The 19,727-nt window shown below is 69.5% G+C and overlaps 2 protein-coding genes across 3 annotated transcripts; one reads left to right on the top strand and one right to left on the bottom strand.

Annotated features, from left to right (window-relative positions):
* Positions 1-10,886: 10,886 nt before the first annotated feature.
* ARFIP2 (ADP ribosylation factor interacting protein 2) lies at positions 10,887-17,808 on the bottom strand. 2 transcript variants are annotated; one of them, XM_059819020.1, is made up of 9 exons: positions 17,776-17,808; positions 15,888-15,995; positions 15,610-15,718; positions 13,836-13,946; positions 12,673-12,788; positions 12,201-12,422; positions 11,715-11,872; positions 11,425-11,599; positions 10,887-11,044 (listed from the first exon to the last, which is right to left on the bottom strand). In XM_059819020.1, the coding sequence occupies exons 2-9, from the start codon at positions 15,984-15,986 to the stop codon at positions 10,889-10,891; spliced, it is 1,146 nt and encodes a 381-aa protein (XP_059675003.1). In that variant the 5' UTR covers positions 15,987-15,995; positions 17,776-17,808; the 3' UTR covers positions 10,887-10,888. The 2 variants fall into 2 exon arrangements, with proteins under 2 accessions (XP_059675003.1, XP_059675009.1); XM_059819026.1 differs by lacking the exon at positions 13,836-13,946.
* A 253-nt stretch (positions 17,809-18,061) lies between these two features.
* Positions 18,062-19,218, top strand: TIMM10B (translocase of inner mitochondrial membrane 10B). The gene is made up of 3 exons (XM_059824433.1): positions 18,062-18,110; positions 18,299-18,394; positions 18,495-19,218. Exons 1-3 carry the CDS (start codon positions 18,072-18,074, stop codon positions 18,762-18,764), a joined length of 405 nt encoding a protein of 134 aa, XP_059680416.1. The 5' UTR covers positions 18,062-18,071; the 3' UTR covers positions 18,765-19,218.
* Positions 19,219-19,727: the final 509 nt, after the last annotated feature.

The following is a 19,727-nucleotide window of genomic DNA, read 5'->3' as shown; positions in this document are numbered from 1 at the left end:
GGCCCGGGGCGCCGCAGCGGCTGCGGGTCCCCGCCGTCGTGCTGCGGGCACGGCCCGGCCCCACATCCCGCCCCTCCTTGTCCCTGTCCCTGCCCCCCCGTTCCTCCTTGTCCCTGTCCCCCCCCGTCCCTGCCCCCCAACCTCGTGTCCTTCTCGCCAGCCCCCCACCCCCCCGTCGCCGGCCCCCCCGTGTCCCCGTCCCCCATCCTGCCTCTCCCTGTCCCCCCCCGGCCTTGTCCTTGTGCCCCCCCCCCCCCCCGCCCATCCAGGCTACCCCCCACTCGCGACAGGCCGGCGCTCCCCCCCCCGGACCCACCCCACGCCCCCGCCCCATCTCCACACGGCGGGCCAGTTCCCCGCCCCACGCGTGACACCCCACCCCACGCGTGACACCCCCACCCGCGCCAGCACCCCCCTCCCCACCCGCGCCAAGCCCATCCCCCACCCGACCCGCGCCCCCACGCGCGCCCCCCCCACTCACCCCCCACGCAGCCCCCTCCTCGCTCCAGCCCCCGCCGCGGGCCGGCAGCGCGCATCCTCGGCCCGGCCCGGCGCGGCGCGGCAGGGACTGCGCCAGGGATGGGCAGGGAAGGCAGCTGCCAGACCGGACCGCACCACGGCGCGGGGAGAGGGGGGCCACACGCTTCCCCCCCCCCGGACTGCACGGGACCCCCCCCCGCGGGCCCTCCACGCGGGAGCGGCGACGCGGCGCAGAGCGCCGCGTCGCCGCTCCCGCGTGGAGGGCCCGCGGGGAGGGGGTCCCGGGAGAGTAGGGGGGAGGAGAGCAGGACCAAACCCCCCCCAGCACAAATGGTCGAGTCCGGGCTGTGGCTCTGCAGTGGGGGGGGCTCCGGGCGCACCCCCCTGCATCCCCGGGGTACCCAGCTGTCGCCACGGCAACCGCATCCCTCCCCGGCTCCCCCCCCCAAAGCGGGGGGGACACACACACCTCCTGGCTGGCAGACCCCAAAGTGTGGGGGGGTGCAGTGTGCACGGGGCGGGGGGGGGGCGGGCGGGAGCTGGCCCGTGCGTTGTGTGTCCCTCCCTTGCGTGGACACGGGTGGGGCAGAGCCCACTCGCGGCTGAAACGTGGGGTGCAGCCGGCCGCGGGGTGTGGGGGGAGCGGGGCAGCACCCCCTCACGACACCAGTGGGAGGTGTGTGTGTGCACGCTGTGCCCGTGCACACCCACTCCCGTCCGTGCGGGCGTGTCTGTCCCCACCCGTGTTTCTGAGCGCTCCCGTGCCAGTTTGCACACCCGAGCACGCTCCCACCCCGGTGAGCGCCTGAGCCCACGCGTGCGTGCCCGCCGCTCTCTGCTGCCCTTGGGGATGCAGGTGGGTGCGTGGTGCCCCGGGGACCCTCGGGGTGAGGGTGCTGGTCCCCGTGCTGCCGCCCCTTGCCCGTGCACCACGTGCAGCCCACGCCCCGACACACGCCCCGGCACACGCCCCGACTCACCTGCCTGCAGGAGCCATCCCACAGCAGCACCAGCCTCGGGCAGGGCGGTGGGACGGGTGGAGGGGTCCAGCAGGATCTTCCCGGTGACCCCACGGCCGGGTCTGGCCAGGCACCACACCGCAGCTGGGTGCCGGGCGCAGGAGAGGCGCCGGAAGGTGGGCGGGGGCCGGGGACGCTGCAGGCGTGGGGGCCCCAGGGTGTGCACACACCCATGTGCAAGCGCGCAGGCAGCCGCGGTGTCTGCGCATGGCGGGGTCCCCGGGTCCCCAAGCAGTTGCTGCCCGTGGGTGGCCGGGGGCGGTGGCCCAGGGAGGCCTGTCCCCAGCCGCACGGAGGAACCGGCCAGACGGCATTCCCACCTCCCGCCATCGCCATCCCGCAGGGCCACGCCAGCCTGGCACCGCCGCCACAGCCACGGCTGCAGCCGAGCAGGGCCCTGGGAGGTGTCTGGGGTGAATTCACCCCCAACGGCCCCGTCTGCCCTCCACGGTGCAGTGACGGGCTGTGGTGGTGGGTGACGGCCACAGGTGGCAACGGCTGTGACTCGGTTTTGGCACCTTCTCCCACAGCCCTCACATCCGAGGCAGGATGTTATGGTGTGGAGGGCTGGACAACCCGGTGGGTCAAAAACAGGTTGGAAGGTTGGGCTCAGAGGGTGGTGGTTCATGAGCTGTGCTGTGCCTGGAGGCGGGTGACAAGTGGACCACCACAGGGACCAGCCTGGGGACCTCTCCCGCTTAACTTCTTCAGCAATGACCCAGTGCAGGCACAGAGTGCACGCTCGTCAAGCTTACAAAGGACACCAAGGTGGGGAGGGGGAAGCGGTTGACACGCTGGAGGGCAGGACTGCACCCCGAGGGCCTCGGGCAGGCGCGAGGAATGGGCCGACGGGAACCACATGAAACTCAGCGTGACAAATGCCAAGTCCTGCTCTGGGAAGCAGAGCGCCCCTGCAACAGCACAGGCCGGGACTGCCAGGCTGGGGAAGCGGCTCCGGGGAAAATGTCCTGGGGGTCTGGGTGGGCAGCGAGCAGGACATGAGCCACAGTGCACCCCGGCAGCAAGGAGAGCCCAGTAGCACCCTGGCCTGTGTGAACAGGGGCACAGCCAGGAGGTCGAGGGCAGGGATTGTCGTCCCCTCTACTCAGCCCTTGCTAAACCACATCCAGGCACCGCATCTAGTTTTGGGCCCCCAGTACAGGAAAGACCTTGACAAGCTGTGGCGGGTTCAGGGGTGGCCACTGAGCTGGTCAGGGGCTGGAGCACCTGCCCTGTGAGGAGCTGCTGAGGGACCGGGGCTTGCTCAGCCTTCAGGAGAGAAAGCTGCCGACCTAACAGCAAGCTGCCAGCACCGATGGTGAGCTTACCAAGGAAACGGAGCCAGGCTCTTCACGGTGGTGCATGGCAGGAAAACAAGAGACCACAGGCATCGGCTGAAATGAGAACTTCAGGCTGGATATAGGGGAAAGTTTTTTCCCTGTGAGGAGGGTCCAGTATTGCAGCAGGCTGCCCAGAGAAGTTGTGCGGCCTCCATCCTTGGAGGTTTTCAAGATGTTACTGGATGAGGCTGTGAGCAGCCTGCTCTGACCCTACAGCTGCCCCTACTTCAAGCAGGAGGTTGGACCAGAGACCTCCCAAGGTCTCTCCAATACGAATTACTCTATGACTCAGTGATCCAGCTGTTGCACCCTTTCCCCAACACAGGCTACTGGACACTAGTAAAGCATCTTACTCTGCTATACAGAACTTTGTTCCGCTGTACTAGAGCTGATCTTTGGTTTCTTGTCCAGCACTCAATGTAGCCCTGTGCTATACTGCCCCTTATCTTGAACACTGTAGGATCCCTACTTCGAGCAGAGGGTGGACCAGAGACCCCCGGGGTCCCCGGCCAGCCTGACCCTCCCAGCTCCACTCCCCCACCCGGGTCATGCTTCAGGCTGGATTGGGCCCCCCCCAACGGCCCCCTGGGCCTGGCTGCCAGGATGGGAGCGACCAGCACCGGGGTCCCGAGGCTGTGCCGGTGCTGGCTGGGCTGTGGGGACGGGAGGGCACGCGCAGACCCATGGAGCAGCCGGGCTGGCACAGGGGCAGGGCTGGAGCAGGGGGTGACCAGCCTGGGCACAGTTCCCCCGGGGAACGGGGCGGATGGGGCCCTGCACCACCCGCCTCCGCACCGCCTGGCACCGGCGGCACCAGCCGACAACAAAGGGCGCAGTGACAGGCTGCTCGGCGGGGACACGGCCACAGGCCAGCCCCGCGGAGGGGATGCCACTACCGTGGCGGCAATGCCGGGCACCGCAGCACATCCGCGAAGCTGCGGCGTGGAGGTGGTGGGCAGGGAGCTGCGGGCATGGGGCCCCAGCCGTGGGGCCAGCACCACGGCGCGCCACAACTGACAGGCAGGCATGTGCCGCCACGGCCTCGCGTGACAGCAGCGCGGGGCGGTGGACGGGCCCAGAGCGTGGCCACCGCCCTGGGGGGAGCAGGAGGCCGGGGAGATCCTCAGCTTTTATTACAACAACAAACCAAATGGGAACAGGGACTTGGGGAAGGATAAAACACGGGCCCGGGCGGGGAAGGGCCTGGCCCAGCAGCCCCAGCCCGGCAGCCCCTCAGCTGTGGGGGGCCCCACACCCCTTCCCGCCCGCCAGGCGCCGGAGGAAGCTGAGCAGCGCAGAACCCTCGGGGGGGGCAGCCGGGGGCAGCTGGGGGGACCCCGGTCCCCTCTGGGCCCCCCTCCGCTGGAAGAGGCTGGCCAGGCTGAAGGAGGGTGCGGGGCTGGCGGGGGCCGAGGCATCGGCCGGGGGGGGCGGCTCAGGCAGGTCGGGCTCGGGGCCGGGCTCGAAAAGCCCCCCCTGCCCGCTGGCCGGGGTGCCCAGGGAGGGCTGCTCGCAGCCCCCCGCCTCCGGCAGGGCCGTCAGTGCCGGGTCCGTGTGCCGCCGCTGCAGGGCCAGGGGGGCTCCGGGCGGCCAGGCAGGACCCTCCAGTGCGGGGGGCAGGTGGGGGCTCCTACAGCCTGGGGGGCTGAGGGAGCCAGGGAGGTTGTCCCCCCGTGGGGCAGCCAGGCAGGGCTCAGAGCTGGGGCGCGGGGAGCGGAGGCCATGCCGGCTGGGCTGGGGTGTGAGAGGGAAGGGGTTGTCCGGCCCCACGTGCCGGGGGGCCACGTCCTGCGTGGAGCATGTGGCAATGGAGCGACGCTTCAGCCGCTCCTGCTCCAGCTGCTGCCGCCGGCGCTGCACCTGCTCCCGCAACCGGTTCTCCTGCGGGGCAGAGGTGGGTCGGGCGGGCACGGGGTGGCAGAGCCGACACCGGCCCCACACGTAATGGGGCACACGTACCTGTGCGGTGGCAAGGAACCGGCTCGCGAAGCCGTGCAGGACGGCGCACAGCTCCTGCAGGCCGCCGGGTGCCACGTCCTCGCAGTAGAAGTCGAGGGTGGCGGCCGCAGAGTGGTGCATCTGCTCCAGCGCATCCCATGCCCCGCGCAGCTCCTCCTCGGCCGCACGCAAGAAAGGCTGCAGTTGCGGCCCCAGCCCCTCTGCACCCAGGCTCCGGGCTCCCTCCAGCTGCCCTGCCAGCCTCCGCAGCTCCCCCTCCACCTCTGCCGCCTCGATCCTGCGGAGATGTGTGGGTCTCCCGTCCCCCACCACTCCACTCCACTCTAACCCCCCACCGTGCCCCCCACAGCTGGGACCCCTCCTGCCCCTTCACTCCCATGTCCGGTGGGTGCCACCCTGTGGGGCAGGGTCCCCGCTCGTCCCTGGGATGTGGGGATGCCCTTACCGTGAGGCCGGGCCCACATGCCGCAGCTTGCTGGGGAAGTCCAGCAGGCTCTTCTCCACCCTGGCCGCCTCCTGCGGGTGAGAGGGGCAGCAAGCAGCGCCCCGCTGGACCGTGGGGCATCCCCAGGGCCCTGGCAGAGCCGCCCGCGCGGCAGAGCCGGAGCTCGGGGGAACGTCAGAGGTAACCCCCTGTCTGCCTGCCGGGGCTGGGGGCCAGCCCGGGGCGAACGACCCCATGTCCCCGGCCAGACGCGCTGCCAGGTTGCGGCGGGAGTGACTTGAACCAACACCCACAACCAAATGCCCGGGAAGGACAAACGCATCTATAAAGGCACACGGGGCTTTGGGGGGGGACTACGGCAGCAGTGACAGGAGGGTCCAGGCCAAGGAGGGACAAGCCGGTGCCAAGGGCAGGAGGGAGAGAAGGCTCCCCATGGGCAGGAGACGTGCAGCTGCCACTGGGCAGAGCAGGGGCGAGCATGGGAAAAACTGTGCTGGAGCTCATCTGCCAGGGAAAACAGCCTCCCCCGCGCGCAGGCGGGGTGCATCCCTGCCCAGGTGGCGCGGGCAGTGACCTTGCGCAGGATGGGGGAAGGAGCTGGGTCTCCCTGGGGGCACACAGGTGCCCGCAGCCACAGGGATGCCCTGGCGAGCCCCACTCCGCTGGCACCCCACAGTTCCCAGGCATTGGGAGGCAGCTGGGGATGGCCTGGTGGTGGCACGCCAGCAGAAGGGAACAGGAGCACGTGGCCGGGCCGTCCCAGGGCCAGCGGGCAGAGGAGTTACGGCAGAGCCTGGTGCCTCCCAGGGCAGCACGGCTTGGTCGGGCCACACTCCCCGTGCAGGCTGGTGGCCGCAGCCCAGGATGGAGCCAGACCTGCACGTGGCAGCCACTGCCCAGAGAAGGGCCACGGGGATGGCAGATACTGCCTTGGGGACGGTGGGCAGGGGACCAGGACAAGGCCCCGCCCATCGCAGCCTCCTCTGGAGCAGCCCCGAGGACCAGGGTGCACAGGGACCACCTTCTGCTTAGGACCCCCCTCAGGGAAAAGCCTGCTCTGGGCATGGGCCCAAGAACGAGCTCCCCCCCAGTAAATCTGTCCCTGGCCCTCGGCAGCGCGGGGAGGCCAGACGCCACAGCCCCACCGGTGCTCACCATGGCCACGAAGTGCAGCAGGTCCATGCCCGGCTCGTTGGCCTTGGTGTCAGGCAGCTTCAGCAGCGAGGCGAGGCGGAAGCCGGCGGCGCTGCCGGCGTAGCCACCCTGGGAGCAAAGTGGGGGAGTCGCCGCGGTCCCGCTGCACTGGGGGGAGTGGGGGGTGGGCGGCAGGTCCCCTGCGCCATGGGCTCACCGAATTCAGGTGGTTGCCAGCGCTCAGGATGAGGTGGAGGATGGTGTGCAGCTCTTCACAGTCCAGCAGCTCTGGGGAGTGGCCGAGGGGTGAGCATGGGCAGGGACGGCACCCTGCCACCCCACTGTCCTGGCGCACCCCGCGGTGCTGCTCACCAACAGCGGCGTCCGTCAGGGTCTGGATGGAGCTGCGCAGGGCGCTGAGCCGGGGGAAGAACTCCTCCTTCAGCACCAACAGCTCCAGGCGCTGGGTATAGCTGGGGGCGAGTGCGGGGTGAACGGGCGGGGGCGCAGGACCCCCGATGCCCGGGACCCCCCTGGCGCACCGGATCTCCCTGGTGCGTGGGACCCCCCCCGGCTCCCACGGCTCCCACCTGGGCACCTCGGTCAGCAGCAGCATGAAGAGCTCGGGGTCAGCGAGCTGTCGAGGGCTGCCGGGGAAGGAGCGCAGCCGGGCCACCTGCGAGTAGAGAGGGGTGTCAATGGGGGCCACCGGGCCCCCCCCCCGACCCCAGCCCTCACCTCTGCCGTGCTGGGCAGCATCCGGGAGAGCTCCAGCAGCTTCTCCGCCCCGTAGGGTGCCCCGACCCCCTCCTGGATGTCCTGCACGATCTGGCGGACGGGCCTGGGGGGACATGTCAGACACTGGTGACCCCCTGGCCCGGCCACACGGGCAGCACTCTGCCCCCCAACAGGGTAACCCCCGCCCCTTCCCGGCAGCCAGCAGACCCCCTCATCCCACCTGGGGGGGCAGGCCCCCAACCTGACCCCCTGCAGCAGGCACGGGGGGGGGCAGGGACCCCCCCACGTCTGTGCCCGGGTGCACAGGGCAGCAGGAGCCCCTATTCCCCACCCGTGCGCCGGACCCTGGCGGGGAGCAGGTACCCACAACGTCCCCCACGCCGGGACCCCTGGGGGGTCTCATTCTGCCCCCCCCGTAGGCTGGACCCGGGGGGGGGGCACGGGCGTCTCCCTTCACCCTCTGTGCGTGGGACCCGGGGTGTCAGTCCCCCGGGGGGTGCAGGCTGCCGGGGGGGGACTCTCCCTGGGGGGGTGGGACAGCGTCCCGCGGGGGTGGCCCGGGGGGTGGCCCGGGGGCGGCTCCGCTCACCGCTTGACCTGCTTGAGGAAGACGCCGAGGGCGAGGCTCCGCTTGGGCTCCAGCAGCGCGGCCTGGGGGGGGGCACGGGGCGGTCAGGGAGGGGGGGGACACGGGGGTCCGGGCCGGGGGAGGGCGTCTCACCGCGGGCGGCGGGCGCTGCCCCGGGGCGGCCCCGCGGGGCTCTCGGAAGAGCGACCGGAGGCGCGGCAGGTCCAGCGGCGGCGGGGCGGCCCGCGGAGCCCAGACCGAGCGGCGGCCGCGCACCCGCGCCGCGGGCACCGGCTCCCAGTGCAGCGCCCGCAGCCGCCCGCCCGGCGCGGCCGCCGGCGGGGAGGGCAGCGCCGGGGGAGGCGGCCCCGGGGGGGGCGGCGGCGGCGGCGCGGGGCGGCGCAGGGAGCCCATGGCCGGGACGGGACGGGCCGGGACAGGACGGGGCGGGGGGCACCCGCCGCCCCGCGGCTCTGGCGCCCCGGCCCCGCCCCGGCCCCGCCCCGGCCCCGCCCCGGCCCGCGCTGGCGGCGGACGGGAGGGCGGGGGGGCGGGGCAGCCGGGGGGAACCGGCCCCGCTCGGCGTCCTGCGCCGTGCCCGGCCCCGGGCCGCAGCGCCCGGCTGCCCCGCCCGGGGAAGGGGAACGCGGCCCCGCTGCAGGCGCTCGCCCGCGGCCAGCGGCTGCCCGGCGGGGCCGGGAGCCCCCGGCTGCCAGCGGGGCTCTCCGAGACCGGCCGAGCCCCCGCTGCTGCCAGCGGGACTGTGGTGACCAGCGCCCAGAGCCCCGGGAGCAAGCAGCCATCCCGTCCGGCCCTGAGGAACGAGCCCCGGCCGAGCCCCCTGCCCTGGGGTCACTCCCCACTGTCTTCCCTACTCGCTTCCCGGCCTGGAGTGGAATTGCCCCAGCAGCCGAGTACCGATTCCTGCCGGTGCTTCGGGAGGGCGAGGACAGCTGCAAGGGGGTCGGAGCAAAGGCCCGTCACCCCAGGACTCTGGCAGCAAACGGCAGCAGATGCCCAGGAAAGACTTCGGGATGAGCAGGGGTCTCCCCCGGACTCCTCTCCCGCCCTTCTGAGCCAGGGGCGGGGGCACCTGCAGCACCTCCGGATGCGTTTTCTCCTGTGCACTTCCCAGTCCTGTTTTCAAGCCCCAGTATCCCACGGCAGAGTGCCACGCAGTTGTGACGGGCTCTCTGAAGCACCAGCTGGTTGTTTAAACGTGATGCCCGCCCATGTCACCGGGCGTCCCCGGCTGTTTTGGGGATGGTTTGGGGCTTGTCTCCTGCTGGCCCCAGGCAGCCGTGATCCCACCGCAGGGCAGGACTGGAGGAGCCCTGAGCTCCCTGGCACACGTTCCTATGCGGTCGCTAATCTGGGAAAGGCTGCGCACAAGCAGGATCAAGCAGTGCCGGTCACTGCTCAATCCTGTCTGCCAGCTGCGGTCAGGGCGGGGAAGGGGGCTGAGGGGGCCGAGCGGGCAGGGGCCAGCACTAATGGCCGGCAGCCGGGGGTGTGGGGGGGAGGACCGACACACAGCCCCTGCAGCCGGGCTGGGAGAGCACGGGGCAGCGCGGGCTCCCCTGCCCTTAGGGAACCTCTGCTGCCCACCTCCCCAAGACCCTCCTGGCTCAAGCCCCCGGAGAGCAGCAGCAGGGGGAACTTCAGCCTGCGGCAGGACTGGTCTGCAGCCACGGGGAAGAGACAACCTCGCCTCCCCACCACCCAGCATCTCCCCAGGCCATCCCCACCTTATCCCCCGAGTCAGCCTCCAGCCCCGGGGGACCCAGGCCCGCAGCTCCACACAAAGTGATCGTACCGTTTTATTCTGGAGTCTTACAGAAGTTGGGAGGGAAGAAGGGGGTCAGACCTTCACCAGGAAAGGGGGGGTGTGTGTGTCAGATCCAGACATTAAATTACCAGGGATTAAATTAGCAAGAGAAACAAACCATTTTGTCTCAGGAGAAAGTGCCCAAGTGCTGCATGTGGCCAGGGCTGGAAGCAACACTCAGCTGGAGCAGGAGAGAGCACTCACACGCGCGACGCTGGCCAAGGCCCTGGCACCACTGTGCATGGCACCACACACCCTCAGCACACGCACAGAGACATGCACATGCACCTGCCCGGGACATGGCCAGCGTTTGGTCCTTGGTTTGAGTCCCCACAGCTCCTGTGGCAGCCGGCCACGGTCCAAGTGTCAGGGCGGCAAGAGGACCTGTGTCTAGCCAGCACCCGCCCACCCACGCCTCGGCAGCAGCAGTGCGTAGGGTCCCTCCCAGCCCCGAGGATGGCCACCCCCGCCAAGACTGGGGGAGCACAGCCCTGGTCAGGGGACCCGGAGGGGGGGGACGGGCACGCTGTGGCCCTGGAAACAGCGGCACAGCCTGCCCTGCACGCGGGGGAGTGTAGTGTGAGGCTGGGGGGGGTGGCCCCCGGGTCGGCTGGGGAGGGAGTGCAAGAGCAGCTGCCTGGGAGACACCAAGGATCAGCCAGGAAGGAGATGGGGCAATCCCAAAGCTGGGAGAGAAGGCAGGAGCCCCGGCTGCCAGCCACAGCGGGTGGGAACCCACAGCCCCCCCCCGGGGACAGAGAGGGGTCCTGGCTGTCCTGGCGCTGGCCCTCCATAGCTTCGTCTTCATTTGGAAACAAACACTTCTGCCGCAGGGCAGGGGTATTCCTGGGCTGGGCCCCAGGGAGTCGGGGCCGGGTGGGCAGGGAGGAGGCCCGGAGAGGGGGGGCGCACTCTCCTCGTGCCCCAGGGGAGGCAGAGGGAGAGCTGTGGAGTGTCCCACCCCACCCCACCCCAAGGTGCGCAGCGGGGTCTGGGGCGTGCAGCCCAGCGAGGGAGGTCTCTGCTGCCCGGCAGGGGTGCCGGGAGGCAGAGAGGGCTCCTGGCCATCATGCCGGGGGCCTGTGCTAGGGGAGCGGAAACGAGCTGGGCAGGGCTGGACTCTGCCCCGAAGGGGAGACACAGGACTGGGGAGCCCCAGCCTCTCCAGGCTCCTCTCCCCAGGCAGGACCAGGGCCCCAACTCACAGCCTCCCACTCCCCCTCAAACCAGGTCCCGCCGTGCCCGGTGGGTGGCCCCCGGCTGCAGCCGGGCCCAGGCCACGTCCCCTGCTCACCCTGCGAGCACGAGGCCCGGCCCCGCACCAGCAGCCAGAATACAGGTCCATGGCGCCCCCGGCCAGAGCATGCAGGGGGCGGCTCACTGCTCCTCCAGCCAGGAGGGCTTCTCAGCACCGGGGGTCTTCAGCTTGATGTTGAACTGCTTGAGGGTCTGCTCCAACTGCTGCTGGTTCCCAGCAAAGTAGGCAGAGATGGCGTTGTGGAAGAGCAGTAGCTGCTTGTGCATCACCTTGATCTGGGAAGAGCAGGAGGGGTCAGCCTGCAGCGAGCCAGCCCTGGTGCCTGGCACACAGAGAAGGGGCAGGGAGCAGGGACGCGGTCCCTGCCTAGCAGAGGAAGGGGAGATCAGAGCTGCTGCCAGCAGCTCCCAAAAGCTAGCCCTGAAGGCTGGGAGAAGGCCGCGCGGCAGAAGCCTTGACAGCAAGAGGCGGGCAGAGACAGGCGCTCCCCGGCCCTTCCCCACTGCTCTCCCAGCTGCCTCACAGGTGCTGCCCACCCGAAGACAGATCTCAGGCAGGTGGCCGCTAGGCAACATGGCCAAGGGACACGAGGTGTGCATGGCAGACCCCCGCTCCGTGCCCCGCGGCCCCTTCCCAGCCCCACGTCCCTCCCCACCTTGTTCTCCTCCAAGAACTTGAGCTTGATGGCCACATCAGCACGCAGCTTTTCGTACTTGTCCTTGTGGCTCTGGAACTGGCTCTGGGCTGCATCCAGCCGGCACAGGGTGCTGGCATCCCGAGGGCCCATGCTCAGCTCCTCCAGGTCCGTGCGGTATGCATCGTACTCCAGCCTGTGCAGGGACAGCCAGTGTCAGAGCTAGGCTGCGGCCCCACAATTCCTCCCCGGGGACGCCCAACACCCATTGGGAACCCAGTCCCGGCCCGGGGACCACACCGCCATTCTACCTGGCTGTCTCGTACTGCTTGACCGTCATGAGCGTGTCCTCCATGGTCTTGTTCACCAGTGTGTTGATGCTGGAGACAAAGAAGTTGACAGCCCCCAGTAGTGTTTCTCCGTTCTTGCAGAGCAGTTTCTGTGTTTCCGCGTTGTAACCAAACTCCTCCTGGGACAGGAGGAGGAGTCAGGGTCCGTACCAGCAAGGCCCCCTCTCTCTTCCCATGCACCCAGAATCGGCCTGGCCCCCGGTGCTCCAGGAGGTGCTGGGACACGGCCCTTCACACTCCCCCTGCCCCACAACCATCGCCGAGCACAGTTATCCCTGACCTCCTCCTGCCTCTCCTCACGCACCTGGGGTGCTGTGGAGCAGAGAGCTGCCTCCAGCTGTGCTGCAGAGCCCAAGGTTGATTCGGGTCTCTAGGTCTCCTCCCCGGGCACGAGGGGCTGCAGCACAGGCAGAGGCAAGGCTCGCACCATCTCCCCAGCGGGCATACCTGCAGCTCAGGAGACTTCTGGCTGAGGTCCGCAAAGGCATCCCCCAGGGCGTGCTGCGTCTGCACCAGGCTGTAGAAGTGGTTGGTGAGAGCCCGCGCGAGCTGCAGCACACACTCGTACTTGCGCTTTGTCTCCCGGAGCAGCTCAATCTGTGTCTCCAGCTCCAGGTCCACAGTGCGGGAGCCCCGGCCAAACCGCTCTGAGATCAGCTGCTTGGTGCACTGCAGGGCGAGGGAGGAAGGCATCAGGAGGCCCCGGCTCCCTGGCCGACAGGGAGGAAGCGCTCCGTGCTGCTGAGGGCAGCAGGGAGCTGCAGAGCTGTCCCCACAAATTCTGCGGGGGGATCCCTGGACGCGTCCTCCACCTCCCACTTTCCTTCACCACTGGCTCAGGGGCTGGCCCAACCCTCAGCCTGCTGCGCAGCCCCGGCAGCGAGCTGGGCCACCCCGACGGTCCCAAGAAGCAGCTCACCTTGTATGTGTTGATACCCCACTTCTTGACAATGTCAAACTTCTCCACAGCAATGCCACGGACAACTTCCTCTCCTCCGACAGCTGGGCTGGGGTGGGGCTGGTGCAGCCCGGAGCCTGGAACAGACACAGCCCCACACGGCACCGGCTCAGCAGGGCAGCAGTGCCCACAGAGGGCACAGGCCAGGCTGCTCACTCAAAAGCAATGGTGTCTTTGCAGCGGGGCACTGTGGCTGCGCCTGGAGGGCTCAGGGCGTTGTGAGGAGCGCAGGACTCCCACAGGGCTGCATCGGGGCTCGACAAAGCCCACGCACAGCAGACTCACGGTCCGGGCAGCACCCACCCCTGCCCAGCTCTGCACTGTTTGAGAAGCTGCCACCGTGCCTGCTGCGGCACAGCGCTGGGCACCTCGCCCCACTCAGGCTCCACGCCAGAGCAGCTCTCCCCTGCCAGCAGCGAGGGTACTAGCCGGCAGCATTAACAGGCTCCAGCTGGTCTCACACTGCTGCATGCCTGTTAACCGGCTTGCAGGCATCATGACCTGTGCGCACACAGGGAACCTGCTCCTATGAGCCCTTCCAGAGGGGTCCCACGCAGGGCCCTGGCATTGGCCGCAGTGGCAGCTGACCCTGCAGGAGAAGGCACTGATCCCAGCCTGCCTGCAGAGACACTGGCAGGGCCTGGCCCTGGGGCTGCCTCATGGCCAGCCCAGCCACCCCTGCTCTCACAGAGCCAGGCCCCAGCACCTCCCGTGCTGGGCTGTGCTCCTCACAGCCCTGAGCAGCATCCTACCCGACCCAGCTCATGACCGAGCGGGCCAGAGGAGAGCAGGTGACCAGCAGCACCCAGGGGAGGCACAGGTGTGGGCTCCTCGCTGCAGGAATGATCTCCCACAGCTGGGCACCACCCAGGTCTCAACTTCAAGCCACCCGGGGCCCTGGCAGCACCATCCTCTGCTCCCCAGCAGCTGGGGCAGGCGAGCGCTGGGAAGCTCTTCCTCCGGTGGCAGCAGGCTCGCCTGCCTGCACACCGGCTGCAGCTACCTCACTATGGAGGTGTCCCGAGGGACCCCAGCACTAACCAGGCACCCTAGCCCGGGGTGAGGGGCCCAAGCCCAGCAGGGGGGCCGTGGAGCCCCAGCCAGGGGCTGGGCGGCCGCAGTACCTGCTGAAGCACCAGCCTGGTTGGCCATCCTGCTGGCGGCAGATGCACTGGGGGAGACGGATGGTCCTCGGGGTGGGTGAGGTTGGACAAGACAGCCTGGAAATGGAGGGGCTGGCAGGTGTTGAGCAGAGAGGGGCAAGAGGAGATGGGGTGGTGTGACAGGGACAGGAACGGTGAGGACAGAGGATGAGTGTGCGGGTGGGATGGCAGCAGGGGAGAGCAATGGGAGCAGATGAGTGTGACGTGAAATCAGAAGACACGGCTGGCTGCCAGACAGACACCTCCCGCACCAGGCGCTCCCTCCCCGCTCCCTCCATCCCGTCAGCTGGGGTCATCGTGCCCCATGAGCCGAGAGCTGGACAGGCCCAGGATGGCAACCACGGCATGCACCTCCTTCTGCCACCTGCTCGTGCTGCTCTTTGTCAGAGCAGGCTGGCAGCAAATGCACACGTCCCCTCTGCCTGTGCAGATCCACTCGCTCAAGCCTAGCAGAGCACAGAGCAGCTGGGGTCAAGCAGCTGTCTGCTGCGGAAGAGCCACTTGGGGCAAGAGTTGGGGGACAGACTTGTGTGAAACAGGACCATGAGAGACAGAGGGTGAGAGGCACTGCTGTGCCAGAGCTGCCCTGGCAGTGCCGGCTTGGCCCAGCCCAGCACCACTGACGCTCATCGTGGACACGCTGGGCCATTGCTGCCCCGCACCCAGGCAGAGCTCCTGGGGGGTGCAGGGACCAGCAGGGCCCCAGGGCTGTGGCACCGCTGCCCGGCAGGCAGGATGCTCACAGCTGCGCCCTGCCGTCAGAGCATCTGACACCCGAGGACTGGCCTGAGCAATGAGAAGAGGAAATAAGTGGAGAGTGTGCGGCTCAGAGCCACCCTGCCCCGTCCCCCTGCGAGCAGGCTATCCCTGGTCCTCGTGGCACAACCACTGGCACGGATGTGTCTCCAGAGCTCCCCATTCACCGAGGATGGGAGAAGAGGTGGGACACCGGCATCTTTCCCCACCACCGGAGGAAGGACCTGAGAGCTGCTGTGCCTCAGCACGGTGTGAAGCCCAGGGATCACAAGCTGCAGCCTGTGGCCCCGGGGTGCCCCACATGACCGGCCGGGCCCTCCCCAGTGGGAGGCCCCACACCTGCAAGAGAGGGGAGCGCCTGCGGCCCAGCCCTCCCATGGCGCCTCCGCCACCTCCCCGTTAGTTACTACGCACAGGGAGCGCCGAAGGAGTAGGGTTAGCGGGACAGCAGCCCCTCCATTCCCAGGCAGCCAGGCTCTGCCAGCCCGTCAGCTGGAAGGGATGAGGGGAAACCTGGAAGCCATCCCAAGCCCGGAAGGGATGAGGGGAAGGAGCTGCCTTGCGCTGGCAGGAGCCCCCATCCTGGGAAGGAGGCGTTGTACCAAACGGCCAGGCCGAGGCAGAACCACACATCAGGACCAGAGAGGGGACAGGCTGCAGGGCCCAGGCGACAGCCCAGCTCGAGTTGAGCCTTGAGACAGAGCTTCTGCCCGTATGCCCACACAGGACCCTCCCCACCTGGCACCACCACAGTAGAGGGACCAGGCTCCTGGGCCCTGTGGTTCGAGCAGCATGCCTCCTTCCCTGCAGCCTCCCACAGCCCGGCAGGGAGTAGGAGGGGGGCGAGGTGAGCTGTGCCTTCCTTCCCTTGACGGAGCCTTTCCCTCCCGTCTCTGCCATTGTGTGAGGAGCAGCAGGCCTAGCCTTCCCCCACTGCCCCAACCCCATCCATGCAAGCCTGCGCCGCAGCCCAGCCTACCTTTGATGGTGCTGGTGGGGATGATGCCTTCAGCCGTGCCCCCATAGCCGCCAGAGACAATGCTGGTTTCGTTGAGGTTGGGCCCCGACACCATCACTTGCTGCAGGTCCTGGAGCGGAGGGAGGAGCGCAGGCAACTGAGCCACAGAGCCGGAGCGTGTGGCTGAGAGGATGGCACAGCCCGACGCAGAGGGCCTGGGGCCGAGCCAGCAGAGTGGCATGGCATGGCAAGCAACACCCGGGTGTCCAGCACATCCCTACCCGGCCCCAGTCACAAACCTGCTCCAAGCCGTCGTCCTCCGGCAGGCTGCCTGTGTCCCCGTTGCTGCTGATGGGGATCTCCATAGTGGCGGCCTTGCTCATGATCCCATCCGACATCCTCAGGGCCTGCAAGGACACAGATGCGCTGCTGGAGCCTGGGGAGCCCCAGGGACCAGGCAGAGATGGAGACCACTCTGCTGTGGCCAGGGTCCTGGGGCCTCACCCAGCCAGGGAAACCCCAGGCTTCCCAAGCCGGGACCCTGCAGGGCCAAGGCCTGGGCTGAGCTCCCGATGGCCAGGGAGAAGGCAGAGGACAGCAGGCAGCTGGTCCTGCGCTGGCAACTGCGTGCATGGAGCAGCCTCTGCGGCCACTGCACAGCGTGGCATTCCCTCGGGATGCACTGCCCTGGCCCTGCCTGCAGACTCCTGGCTCCCAGAAAGCTCCCGGCAGAGCCGCGCGTCCCAGAGGAGCCAGCCCCAGCCCTGCTCACGTCCCTGGCAGTCACCAGCCGTCAGTGCATTCCCTCCTACTCCCTTGGCCCACAGCTCGCACATTTTGGAAGGAGACGGTGCTCCCCTGCCCCTCAGAAATCTCCAGGGCGCAGCAGCGGTCTGTCTGTCCCGGCTGGGCAGCAGACCCTGCCCCGGGACAACTGGGCCTTTGCAGCAGAGCAGCTCCTGGCCCAGAGCCCAGCAGAACAGAGCCAAGAGCCACGTCTGCAGCCAGGCTGTGCACCGGAGGGGGGAGCAGCAAGGGCCCCGCTGCGCCCAGACCGGTCTGAGCACATTCCAGGGCGGGAGGTGCCAGGCACCTGAGCAGGCGCCGGATCCATCCCTCGTGCTCCGTTAGCTGCCTGCCCTGGCAGGGACACAACCCCAGTGACTGGACCCCCAGGGGAGAGCCCTGGCTGAAGGGATGAGTCCTGTGTGCAGAGGACATTGCTTCCCGGCACACTGCCCTGCCCAGCTCTCCCAGTGCGAACCCCCACCAGCCAGCAGCCCCGCTCCATGCCGCAGCTGGGGAGCAGCCCCCACAACAGTCCCCGCGGCTGCAGAGCGAGGAGACGACAGCACAGGAGGAGACACGGCTGGCAGCCACGCAATGGGAGAGGCACGGCCGGGGCCGGGACCCACAGCCCCTAGCGCTCTGCAGCTCCCCATCGCTCACGGCCCTGAGGCCATGCAGTACCCAGCAGACAGAACCGTCCATCCCACAGGGAAACGGCCAGTGCTGCTGCTGCTCCTGACAAGTTTGCACAGCTGGTCCCGCACAATCCCGATGGGAGACAGCACCCAGCCCGGGGAGCAGCCCAGCAGGACAGGCCCGAGCAGGTGGTGAGGGGCAGAGGCTGCGATGCCAGCCCCGCTCCCTGGTCTCTCCTGGCCAAGCCTCCACCGGCCGTGGGGAAGTCCCATCGCCGAGGGATCACTTTGGGCAGGCTCCCGCTCGTCCCGGGGAGGCTGCGGCCAGGGAGGGGCCGCAGAGCCCGGCATCACCTGCCGTGGGCTCCCCGGGCTCGGGTCCCTACATGCTCTGTCCTGGCCCCGTCTCCTGGCCCGGGAGGAAAGCAGGGTCGGACGCAACCCCAGCCCGCCCCGCTGCTCTGCCCTCGGCACAGTCGCCCCAGGGATCGGCCGTCCCGGCCAGGCCCCCGCCGCGGCCTCGGGCTGCGAGCCCCGGCACGGCCCGCGCCCCGGACCCGCGGCGGGGGTCGCTACCCCGGCAGGCCGGGCTCACCCTGCCCGCGCAGCCGGCGGCCCCCGCCCCGCCAGGCCCGGACCCTCCTGCCCCGGGTACCCGACCCCGCTCCCAGGCACCCGGCGGCCCCGGCTGCTCCGCCAGCCCCGGCCCCCGCCCCCACTGCCCGGCCCCGCGGCGGCCCGGCCCGGCCCGGCCCCCGCCCACCTGCACCGCCCCGGCCGCGGCCGGGACCCCCGCCCGGAGCTCGGGAGCCCCGATCCGCCTCGGCCCGGGACACGCCGGAAGCGCGTCACTCCACGCGCAGGGGCCGCCGGGAGACTGGCCGGACGTGGCGTCACCGGCGGGCACCGGCAGCGCCGGGCGGAAGTGGGGCGGAAGTGACCTTCCCGCCCGGAAGCGCCGCCTCAGAGCCCGGGCGGCCCGGGGTGGTGCGGCCCCGCTGAGGGCGGCGGGGCTGGGCCGGGCCGGGCCGGGCCGGGCAGGGCAGGGCCCCCCGCAGCATGGAGCCGGGGGCCGAGCACCAGCAGCAGCTCCGCAGCGTGAGGGCGGCGGCCAGGGCGCGCGGGGCCCGGGGCCGGTGGGGGGTGCCGGGGCTCGGCTGAGGGCCCGGGCGCTCGCGGGGGTCGGGCCGGCCGGGCTGGTGGGGGGCCGGGTTGGCGGGGGTCCCGCGGCCCCGGGCCGGGACAGGCGCCGGGGTGAGCGTGTGCCGGTGCCGCCTCTCTTCCAGCTGCGGGACTTCCTGCTGGTCTACAACCGGATGACCGAGCTCTGCTTCCGGCACTGCGTCTCCAACCTCAACTACCGCCTGCTCACCGGCCGCGAGGTGAGGCCCCGGGGTGGCCGGAGCCCCGGGGTGGCCCCGGCGGGGCCGGAGGGGCGTGGGAGCCCCCTCGCCACGCTGATCCTCCCTCCCCGTCCTGCAGGAGACGTGCCTTGACAGCTGCGCCGGAAAGCTGGTCCACGCCAACCACCGCTTGGTGAGCGCCTACGTGGCGCTGATGCCCTCCATCATGCAGCGCCGTGTCTCCGACTACGAGGCCAGCGCAGCCCAGGCGTCCCAGGGCTCGGCCCAGGCGGGATCTGCAGCACGAACTGCCCTGCCGGGGGCTGGGGGACCTGGAGCCTCTCCTGACCTGCCGGCGGCTCCAGGCCCTGGTGCACCCTTGCAAGAGGCTCCAGGCGCTGGCACGTAGCACGGCTGTCGTCCTGAGCCGTGCCGTCCAACAGCAGCAGTGGCCTGAGTGGCTGCAGGGTGGATTCGGGCCGTGCGTTACCAGCAGGAGAAGTAACGTCCTGGCACTGCAGCCGCAGTCTGGGCCTCTGCATGCTGCCGGTAGGCCTGGTCTGGAGCAGCAGATCCGCTCTGCACCGAGACCCGGCCTTGCGCATCTGCGTCCTCTAGTGTGTCGGCATCGAGAGCCTCCAGGCAGTGGCCAAGTCTGTTCTGTGCCTGGTGGGGCCGGTGCCAGGGCTGGCAGGGGGCACGGGGGGGCATCAAGAAAGAAATCGCAGTGCCTGCCCTTCCCGCTGGGAGGAGTTCCCACCTGAACTCTGCCCGAACAGCTCCAGTGCTGGGTTTTTCTGCTCCAGACCTGGGGTGCTTGTATTTCTAGGAAATGGTTTCCTAGTGCTAATAAAGCATCTCTGCATTAATGTGTTGCTACTAGCACGTCACAAGGGTGAGTAGAGCCCTGGCCCTGCTAGTCCTTCCTGGGTGGTGCACCCTGCGGGGGCAAGGGCCACTCTCCCCGGGGCTGAGGGTTGGCGTTGCTCGGTCCGGGAGCCCTTTTGTCACCATGTTGGCTCTTGGCATCAGAACAGGCTGCAGGTCACAGCTCTGCGGGTACCAGCCTTTCCTCCCAGAGGCAGCGGAAGCGTCCTCGTGGAGCACAGCCAGGTCCAGCCCTGGGCACAGCGAGGAGGCGTTGGAGGCGGCTGAACCCAGTGAGCTTTGGAGCAGGGTCAGTTCCTCCTGGCTGTGTGACAGACAGAAGGCTGCGGCAGTTCGGGTCTTGCCGAGTCCAGCCACTGAGGCCAAGTGCATTCCTGGGTGGTGCACGGCACGCAGGCAGCGTTGATGACTGGCGCGGAGTGCACGGGGCAGTGCCTCTGCCAGCGCCCGCATAAATGCCCAGCACTTGCCCGGACCTGACCAG

This window comes from Gavia stellata, chromosome 1 (genome assembly GCF_030936135.1).
Source record: "Gavia stellata isolate bGavSte3 chromosome 1, bGavSte3.hap2, whole genome shotgun sequence".
In the NCBI taxonomy this organism is placed as follows: Eukaryota; Metazoa; Chordata; class Aves; order Gaviiformes; family Gaviidae; genus Gavia; species Gavia stellata.
The sequence above is the reverse complement of the archived record's forward strand: the minus strand, read 5'-3'. Positions and strand labels throughout refer to the sequence as shown.